Source organism: Zalophus californianus, chromosome 3, assembly GCF_009762305.2.
Source record: "Zalophus californianus isolate mZalCal1 chromosome 3, mZalCal1.pri.v2, whole genome shotgun sequence".
Lineage (NCBI taxonomy): Eukaryota > Metazoa > Chordata > Mammalia > Carnivora > Otariidae > Zalophus > Zalophus californianus.
The window spans coordinates 80,795,763-80,806,454 of NC_045597.1; the positions used below are offsets into that span (position 1 = coordinate 80,795,763).

At 36.2% G+C, this 10,692-nt stretch overlaps 2 protein-coding genes across 8 annotated transcripts in view; one reads left to right on the forward strand and one right to left on the reverse strand.

Moving 5' to 3' along the window:
* Positions 1–10,667, reverse strand: part of RNF17 (ring finger protein 17) — a 139,296-nt gene extending 128,629 nt beyond the window's left edge. For all 7 annotated transcript variants that reach the window (XM_027589077.1, XM_027589078.1, XM_027589074.1 and 4 more), the window contains exons 1-3: positions 10,505–10,667; positions 8,309–8,403; positions 2,761–2,852 (exon numbers count right to left, since the gene is read on the reverse strand). In XM_027589077.1, coding sequence (XP_027444878.1) covers positions 2,761–2,852; positions 8,309–8,403; positions 10,505–10,634 — 317 coding nt within the window. In that variant the 5' untranslated portion in view covers positions 10,635–10,667. The remainder of the gene's footprint in view (positions 1–2,760; positions 2,853–8,308; positions 8,404–10,504) is intronic.
* LOC113919556 (interferon-induced transmembrane protein 1-like) lies at positions 5,331–5,929 on the forward strand. The gene has a single exon (XM_035726606.1). The coding sequence runs from the start codon at positions 5,367–5,369 to the stop codon at positions 5,808–5,810; it is 444 nt and encodes a 147-aa protein (XP_035582499.1). The 5' UTR covers positions 5,331–5,366; the 3' UTR covers positions 5,811–5,929.
* Positions 10,668–10,692: the final 25 nt, after the last annotated feature.

Below are 10,692 nucleotides of genomic sequence, written 5' to 3' on the forward strand. Positions count from 1 at the left end.
CTTAACTGACTGAGCCATCAAGGCGTCCTGAGTTTTTGCCATTTTTATCTTTACAGCCCCATACTGGCTAACAGACAGTAAGCTCTTGATAAATGTGTACTGAATAACTTAATCATAAGCCTGTAATAGTTTATAGAAGAAACTATGATGTTTAAATGTTACCCCTACAGAGAAAAAATACTTTAATTTTTAAACATTCAATTACTTTGAAAAGTGAATATTCATGTTCTTGAAAACATGTGAATGCATAAGCCCTTAGGAGTTCATTATTCAATTCCTGTTTCAAAATATTAAAGATAAATCAGGAAGCAATACATTATTTTTAAACAGACTTATCCCTTGACACATAAACAACTATTTTAAACCAAACTATTGAAATTAGGGAATAGGAGTTCCTAACATAAGTATACTTGACATGGAGAATTTAAAAAAACAAAACAAAACAGTAATTTGGAAAAAATTTGGGTATTTAAAATGGATTCATCTACTTCTGAAAGTGAAATTTCACTTCATAACCACACTAGATATAATTATATGTACCTAGACAAGAATATAAACAGATTTAACTTGTGTAAGGTTTAAAAAGTCAGAAAATTTCACTTAGAAGTCCAGATCTCTATCTTCTCTTGGAATAAAAAGGAAGATTGGCAACACTGGGTTGGTCTTAACACACAGCAATAATTGGCTGGAGCTGAACGGAGGCCACCTCCTTTGGAGGGGGTAAACCTTCTTTTGTCTGCCACAATTCATACCACTCATTGTTTAAACTCTATATTACCCAGTAAGTCATCTTCTAGACTACTGTAGGTACTCAAATCTGTTGTGGCTGCTGACTCACATGGAGCCGAAAAGATTCCTAATGATTTATTCTAATCATTTCATTCAGAACTTATGGAGGAAATAACTGGTAGAATACAAATATAGGCGTTGGCATTCAGTAAGCCTGGGTTCCACTGGTCCTGTCAATAACCAGTTGCCAGATTTTAGCTAAGTGGCTTACTACCTAAAGAGATAACTATAACTATTCTTTTGGTTTCTGTCTAAGCACCCATTTAGGTCTGGAGAGAGAAGGTGCATCAGTAATGTGAAAAGCCATTGAATGCTAGTATAAAATATTTGGATTTTATTTAGGTAGGCAGTGAAGAAGCATGGAGCAGGGAAGAGTAGGGAGGTGCTAAGGAGGTAGTCAAAAAAGAATAAAAATTAAATAGGATAGTAGAAATGGAAGATAAATTATGGATATGAAAGATACTGTGGAAATTATAGTCTGCAGGAGGCAAAATGAAGGAGATAGGAGAAAATGGGGTGATTTACTGATGCTCGGTGCCATTAACAAAACCGAAAGGTTTCAAATGAGATTGTTCCTTGAAGGTTTCCTGTGTTTCTTTATTTCCTACATAATTTGTTACCATATTAAATATGCTTTAGAAAGTTAAAGCTATACAAAAATATAATTGTCTTCTGAGTAGGGTCTCAGTGAATTAATTGGAACTTATAAAGTTGCAAAGTAAAAATTTATGATTTTTTCACTATGATCCATCCCATCCCATAGTCAACCCTAACTGTAAATTTATCTAGGACTGAAACATGATTTCAGAAAAACCATAGCAAATGTCAAAACATCATGGTATTTCATCTAACAAACATTTATTACATGCTTACTGTGTCCAGCACCAGGAATGTGGAAAGCAGTTAAAATGTGGTCCATGCCCTTACAGGGGCTTATAGACTAGCAGGAGGAGACATATAAATAAATAAGTGCAATAAAAAGTAACACAGGTGCTGGTCTCCAGCTGGGATATGTTTTTTAAAAAAAAATCTCTGCATTACAGATTCAAAAAGAGCTTAATATATACATGTACAAAGTCCTATGGAAGAAAGGGAAAAAATGAGTAAAAGAATCGCAAAATTATTACTTTTCCTTTAATCAATCACCTCTCACACTACCTCTTTCCAAAGTCCTCTACTATATCATGCTCATGATACTCTTAAGAATTAATACCTTTTTAGGGCGCCTGGGTGGCTCAGTTGGTTAAGCGACTGCCTTCGGCTCAGGTCATGATCCTGGAGTCCCAGGATCGCGTCCCACATCGGGCTCCCTGCTCAGCAGGGAGTCTGCTTCTCCCTCTGACCCTCTTCCCTCTCGTGCTCTCTATCTTTCATTCTCTCTATCTCTCATTCTCTTTCAAATAAAATAAAATCTTAAAAAAAGATTTGCGATACCTCATTTAAAAAAAAGAATTAACACCTTTTTAAAGCCACACCTTACTTTCAGCCAGCACGAGTAACTTTTGCTAGAATGACATTCTCAGCTTTAACTTGCATTCTTTTTTTTCCCCTACTTTAAGTAAGGACAAACTGATGCTTCTTTAGGAGTTGGATTCTCCATTTCACTAACAGTTAAGACAAATTATAAAAGAGCATTCTATAATGGGAGATATAGGCTTCCAGATGGAATGAATAAGCCACTGGAATAAAAAGTACAACATAGGGAGTGTAATCAATGATATTGTAATAGTGTAGGTGACAGATGGTAGCTACACTTGTGGTGAGCATAGCATAACATATAGAGAAGCTGAATCACTATGTTGTACACCTGAAAATAATTTAATAGTGTGTCAACTATACTTAAAAGAATTTATAAAAAGCACTCTATAAACAATGGGCTTTCTTAGAAACACTGATCTAAGAATGACATTTTATCAATGATGAGAAATACACTGAACTTCAAATACTAAAATAAGTACAAATAAGACATACTTTTTAGGCTGCAGTTTTTCCATAAAAGAATCTTCTTTAATATATCCATCTGTTGGGTAGTACCCTTGTCTCATATTTATAGTTGTAGCAATCTTAGGACAAAAGAAGAATAAAAACAAAAACAAAGTCATTCAATAAATTCCATTTATCCAGAAATCAAATAACTAGTGCGCCATTCATAGATAAACTTAATTCTCTTTAAATCAAAGAAAAAATTGTATGTGTATGATGCTTTTACCCTATTTTAATTTTTGAAGAAATCTAATTTGGCAGCTATTAATTAAACAGAACATTAATTAAAACACTTCATTCTACCACTATTCTAAAGGAAATACTTGTAATACTTCAAAAATCTGTAATCTTCAAAACTTTAAAATACTTAGGAATAAACTTGGTAAGAAAAATATAAGTTCTAAGAAAAGAAAACCAAATAATTTATTGGGATCATAAAACAGAGTAAATGGAAAATCATGTCAAGCTCCTAGAGACAAAGATTTAATATCCTAAAATATATTTAATATAAAATACAAAAAATTAGTGCAATTCTTCAATTCATATGGAAAATGTACTATGCAAGAATTATAAAATTTTAACATACCATTCAGTAGAGATTTATCCCACTAGATCATAAAGCTAATGTGATTAAAATCCTAGGGTACTGGGACAATAAATGAGAAGAATACAGCCACATTTGTATGGGAACTTAATACAGAATACAAGGGGCATTTCAATGAAATAGAAGGATTATTCAGCAAATAGTGTGAGAAAGGCAGCTAATCATTCTGAAGAAAAAAGTTATACACCCCCCTTACAACATATAAAATAGGATTATCATAAATATATAACTCTTAAACATGACAGAAGTATGGAAAATACATATATAACTCTGAGATGGGAAGGTCTGCCTAATCAAAGAAAACCTAGAAACCACAAAGGAGGGAGAAAAATGACTAAAACATTTCTGAATGGCTAAATATAATAAACAAAATTAAAAGTGAAAGACTGGGAGAAAATAGTTAAGATATACAGGACAAAGTATGAATATCCCTATCACATTAAGTATTCTTACAAGTTAGGAAAAAGACAATTCAAAAGGAAAATACAAAGGATCTGAAGGGATCTATTAAAGATAGAGAAACTGTTAAGTCAACATATGAAAGTGCTCAATTTCACTAGTAATCAGGGAATTACAGTTTAAAGCAAGGATATACTGGCTTCTTGCTCATCAAATTGCCAAACATTAAAATAAATATGACAAATTCGAACACGGATTTGTTTTGGAGTTAGAAATTAAAAGAACTTGCTAACAGAATTTTTTTTGGTAGGAGTGGTTTTGAGATTATATAAAGATATAGTAAAAAAATTTTGAAAACCACCTAAATGTTTATAATAAAGGGATTAGTTAAGAATTGTAGCACTTTGGGGCACCTGGGTGGCTCAGTCGTTAAGCCTCTGCCTTTGGCTCAGGTCATGATCCTGGGGTTTTGGGATTGAGCCCTGCATCAGGCTCCCTGCTCAGTAGGAAGTCTGCTTCTCCCTCTCCTCCTAGCTTGTGTGCTCTCTCGCTCACTCTCTCTCAAATAAATAAAATCCTTTTATTTTTTTTTATTATTTTTTAAAGATTTTATTTATTTGAGAGAGAGAGAATGACAGAAAGCACGAGAGGGAAGAGGGTCAGAGGGAGAAGCAGACTCCCCGCTGAGCAGGGAGCCCGATGTGGGACTCAATCCCGGGACTCCAGGATCATGACCTGAGCCGAAGGCAGTCGCTTAACCAACTGAGCCACCCAGGCGCCCTCAAATAAATAAAATCTTAAAAAAAAAAAAGAATTATAGCACTTATGTGGACCAAATGCTATTTTTTAAGAATTCCCTCCCCCCAAAAACTGGGGGCTAAAACCTTAATTTCTCTATGCCTACTCATTTATCCCCCTTTGGTTTTGCATTTCATAGTAAGAGATTGTTACTATCAACAGATTTGATACAGAACATTTCTTCCAGAAAATTTAAGAAAATATTAAATACAACTGACTTAAAAGATTTCAGTTAAAACTGTATAAAGATTCTTAACATGTAATTTACAAAATAAAAGTTCTCTTTCCAATCCCCACAGCTTGTCGTCTAAGTTTTATTTCTGGTGGTTTTTTGGCTTGTTTTTGTTAACTGTAAATGAAAAAATGTGGTCAAATTTAGCCAGTATTTCTTTTATGGTTCCTGATTTCAATATGTTTAACAAGGCTTCCCCACCCAAAATTATACAATTATCTATATTTTCTTCTAGTTTACATTTTTAATTTGCATATTATTAACATTTCCAATCCACATGGGATTTTAATATATATTATCTATTGATCAGATAACTTATCCCTACCTCCTCACACAGTATATTTTTGGACTCAGGTCCAAAAGATCAATACAATATCAGTATTTCTGGAATGATACCTAAGTATGATCCCCTGAACAAAATCTGCCATCTTGCTGTGCAAAATGCAGAATGGTTATTATTAACAATATCAACCAAAAGCACAGAACAGATGTTATCAAAAACCATATAACTATGGAAGGTCCGGCGCCCACATCCACACCACCGGTGCTCCATCTCCCACCATGAACCACAACTCCCAGCACTTCTTCTCCGGCGCCCACAACGGCGTCCCCCCGACCTATGAGATGCTCAAGGAGGAGCACGAGGTGGCTGTACTCAGGGCGCCCCAGAGCTCGGCTCCCGTGACGACCACTGTGATCAACATCCGCAGTGAGACAGCCGTGCCCGACCACATCGTCTGGTCCCTGTTCAACACCATCTTCATGAACTGGTGCTGCCTGGGCTTCGTGGCCTTCGCCTACTCCGTGAAGTCCAGGGACCGGAAGATGGTGGGTGACATGACTGGGGCCCAGACTTATGCCTCCACCGCCAAGTGCCTCAACATCTGGGCCCTGGTCCTGGGCCTCCTTCTGACCACTGGATCCATTGTTCTTCTGGTGTTTGTCTACGCTACAGCCTACAGTGTATTTTTAAAGTCTATGCAGGAGAACAATGGGTACCACTAGGTGCTCATGGCAGGAGACCCAAGTCCTCCACCGTGCGCTGCTGGCCCTGTCCCTTAGCGTCCAGCCCTTTACATTAACACACTTGCCTGCCTACAGCTGAATTCAATAAAGTACACTTGCATGTGAAAAAAAAAAAAAAAAAAAACAAAAAAACCATATAACTATGAAAGCTAAAGACTGACAGATAAATCCATATTCACCCAAACTCAGAAATAAGAACAAAAGTATATCCATTAATCCTAAATGGAATCATTTTAGGTTTAAATTTGAAATAAACAGCATTATGTAAGTCTTCAAAATTAAAGATAAATTATAAATAGAAGCCTAATGTGAATATAGGTATTTAAATCTTACTTTTTTTTTTTTTAAGATTTTATTTATTCGACAGAGCGAGAGAGAGCACAAGCAGGGGGAGCAGCAGAGGGAGAGGCAGTCTCCCCGCTGAGTAGGCAGCCCGATGTGATGCCAGGCTCAAACCCACGACCCTGGGATCATGACCTGAGCAGAAGGCAGAGGCTTAACCGACTGAGCCACCCAGGTGCCCCTAAATCTTACTTTTTAGAAAAGAGCACAAAATATAAAAATAATAAACTCCATTACTGAAATATTCTATAAATTCATTCTTACTAATTTAGACTAGATTCTTCCATTCCCTCTTATTCCAAATAAATATTAGATATCAGCAAAAATCCTAAATTTTGAAAACTAATAAAAGAGTGGTAACAATTTCAGGAAGGTTTCTTGAAGGGACTCGCTTAAGTGATCAGCTGGGGTGCCTGGGTGGCTCAGTTGGTTAACCATCAGGTAGGGCTCCCTGCTCAGTGGGGAGCTTGCTTCTCTCGTGCCTCCTCCCCAGCCACCCCCACTTGGGCTTTCTCTATTTCTCCCTCTAATAAATAAATTATTTAAAAAAAATAGTGATCAGCTTTAGTGCATCTGAAGAATCCGTTGTCCCTTGTCAATTCCCTGGGCTAACAGCACAAGGGAAATGAGAGAAAGGAAGGAAGAATAAGACAAATCACAGATCTTCCAAAATAAGAGTATGACCTAGTCAAAATGATACAAAATAGATTTATCATAACCCTAAAATCAAAACCAATATTTGCAAACATACTATAAACATCTGTATAGATGTTTTCCAAAATAGAAGTATAATGATTTAAGACCATTGAACATGAAATCATTTGTCAAAAAAGGGAAAAGCTACTGTTCTAATAAATTTGTCTGTTTTTTTGAATATTAGAACAGGATGGGTATAAACAGAGACAGTTCCACCTGCCTGCTTATTCCCCTTTCCTTATTCTTTACCCACCACAAGACTGAATCAGTCAGGGATCTTCCATTACAACCACAGGAACTGGGCTCCCCTTTGCTTTAACTATGTGGTCAAGCTACATCTGAGGAGCCCACGGACGACAAAAAAAAAAAAACCCACCAAAAACCAAAAAAAAACAGGAGAAGGGACTCTTCCACAATAAAGGCCATTATTTGTAAAGTATGTAATTCCAAAACAGACATCTTTTAATATGTAAATGTTTCCGCTATAATTAAAACTTGCACAAATTTATATAAATGTATGTATGTGTATTTTTACCATGTTTAATCTACAAACCAATTAATCCATACCTAAATAATCATGGGCCAATTATAACACTTATTTTAATAGTCTTGAAGCCTGTAGAGAACGTCTATATAATTCAAAATTGACTCTTACAATCTTAAGAAAATCAGGTATTACTTCCATCTCACAAATGAGGTAATTCAGGCTTAGTGTGACAGAACTAGGACTGCATTCCAGGTCGCCTGCCTCCGTATTGTTTGTCTCACTGACACAAAAAACAATAGATATATACAAATCCTCAATATCTGGTATCTCAAGTGGAACATTAAGAATTTAGAGATTAAGACAATTTTCTAGGGACATACTATATAAATTGAATTACATTTGTATTTGTAGCAAATGCAAAGATGTTCATTAAATTTTACTTGAAATCCTTGATTTGTTCTCATTACTATGGGTCTATAGTGCAACTGTACTTTTTTAGTGTCTCTGAAGTTAACTTGAGGCCACTGTTTAGCTTCTCTTTTTAAACTATGTCATCTCTACAAATGTAGATTTGATGACACAAAGATTGAGGGCCAAGGAGAGTTCAAAATTTGCTTGCGTGGCATTGGTGTGGTAAAGAAGGGTAGGGATTTGAAAGGAATATACTTCATTAAAAATAAGTAAAGAGGCAATTTCCCACAGAAGTCTCCAAAGAGTCAGAAAAAAAAAATAGGTAGGCTGATTAATACAGAACTTCAACTCTGTATTCTTTTTGATCACTCTGAACAATTATAAAATGAATCAGAAAAGCTTTATCTTTTGTTAAGTTTCTTTAAGAGTCAGCAGCAAAAATGCAAGTTTTTAGGTTCTAACTAGAAGTATGTTTTCTCTAACATTTTTATCTTTAACATTAGGTCGTAATGTATTAAAGATGAAAGATGATAAAACTTACCTCACAATCAGGGCATATAATTGTGCTGTATTCTTCAGTTATTAACAAGCACAGTTCACAAAAAGCATGTCCACATTGAAGTTCATGGTGGTGACCTATTAATGAAATTCTGTTGTGAATTAAACTTTTAACAATTTGTTAACATTGAATGTGAAGCATTAATCAGAGAGAAAAGTTAAAGGGGATGCTCATGTATAGGAAAAGATATCAAGTGTCCTGAGAAATGTAGGAATTACTGAACAAAATTCAGGAGAAACTATGTAAGTCAGAAGAAAAAAAAACAGGTCAAAAACCAGGCAGTACTATGTAATACATTTTGCACTAATTTAGATAGTTTTTGGTACCTATAATACTTTGAACTTGCCATATCTTCAAATCATACAAAATGCTCTGACATACTTTATTTGATCTTTGTAAACATCAGAGCTAAGTAGGCTTGGGAAGGTTATATTCAACTTAGAAATGGTAAACATTTTGGTGATCTGGCTAAGTAAATGGTATAATCCAGACTCCAGCCCAGTTCTGTTTCCAAGTCCAATATTCTTTCTACTTGATCCTATTGCCTCTACTAATTTATATTTCTAATCCTGTGAAGGGAGCAGGGAGGGCAGAAATGAGACATTGGGAAGACCCCTCTCTTACAATGATCTAAGATACTGGCAAGGACAGAAGCCAGATGCTATTACTGTCACACACACATACCCACATAAAGATAATTTTCACAAACCTAGCATTTATGAGGGGGAAATACCATAATCTTGAGTGAAAACCTAACATCAAGATTTTAATGCTCTAACTAGAATTTGACGTTTATCATAATAAACATATTTTAGTTATGTAATTGAAAAAGTTATTTTAAAACACTTTTCAAGAAAAAAGGAAAATTAGATTAAATCAGTCATCTTTTATTGGCAAAAAAATAAGAATTACAATCTTTTGATTAAAAAAAAAGCTTTAGTTTTCAAGCCAAGTGAAATATCTGAAACTTCCTTAGGACCAAGCTAAAATTTAAAGTTCTATTTAAAATCAGATATCCTACCAAAGAAATAAAATGTTTAACTGTTCTATCTTTATAAAATTTCTGATATTGTTCAAGTCTAATTTGTGGTTCATCATAGCTTACAAAGCACTTTCACAATTTTATATCCATAAACACCATCTACACTATTTCTGAGCATTGTAATACAAACATATGGAAAAACGAGTGATTTTAAAAGGTCGTGTTCTAAACAACTTATTTCTTTCAAACTATAGAAATTTTCTATGTAACAGCAGTGATTAAAAAAAACAGTAGGAGAAACTTGGCTCTCCACCCTAAAACACAACCAACTTTCTCTACAAAGGTCCATGTCTATTAAACGGAGTCCATCTTGAAGGACTGAGAAAATTAACGACTTTCACTTTGAAAGTATAAACATTAAACAGTTATGGGGGTGGTAAGACTTCATTCAGCAGCTGCAGTTTGAAATTCAACAACTCTCAGTCAGAGACACAGCACTCTAAGGCATTTTAAATTAAAGTAACTTGAAAGTGTTTTCACTTGAGTAGAGTCTAAATTAGATCAATAGGAGTGCAGTGGATTTTTCCCCTTGACGTACAAAGAAAAACACAAGATGCCCAACAGGAACAAACTGTTTCCCAAACAATGCCCTAAGCCAAACTGATTAATAATACCTCCCTTCGGATCCCAAACATCTGTTTTTTAATCCAGGAACATTTTTAAGTGGTCTACTTGTTACTCCCACAGCAAACTACATAAGAAAATCAAATATCATTACTTCTGAATCACAAGACCATGGGCTAAATTTTTACATCTACTCTTTCATGAACCTATGAACCTAGGGAAGTTTTCGAAATAGTGCTCAAGAGGGCTCACACACCATCCCCTAAGAGAATCAGTGAAAAAACGGTGAGAAGCAGGAGCAAAGCGGAGAAAGCTTTGGAGAGGTACGAAACGACCCTCAACCGACCACAGTGGGTGTCTCTGCTGCCCTGAGAGTGGGCTCCTGGCAATCGGGGAGACCCGTGGGGGCAGTTTTCCCCGTCCATCTTGCTGCGACTGAACAGCCCCCGACACTGCCAGCTCCCTTGGCTCTCAGGTCTCCACACCCAGCAGCCTGATTAGGATGGAGCCCTTGAAGGGCAGGTGGCCAAGGCAGAGCAGGGCCCTCGGGGGCTCACCCTCAATCTCCTCACCAGAAACTCTGGACACCCTTCTTCCACACTGAGTACACTGAATCTCGGCAGTACCCCAGGGCCGACTCTTCCTCCCCATCTGTTGATAGGAAGACAGGGTGAACCGAGCTGTGGAAGCTTCCGCCGCCATCTCTGCCCGCTTTTGGCTCCGAAGACCGGTACCACGTGCCATTCCCGGCGTCCTTCGC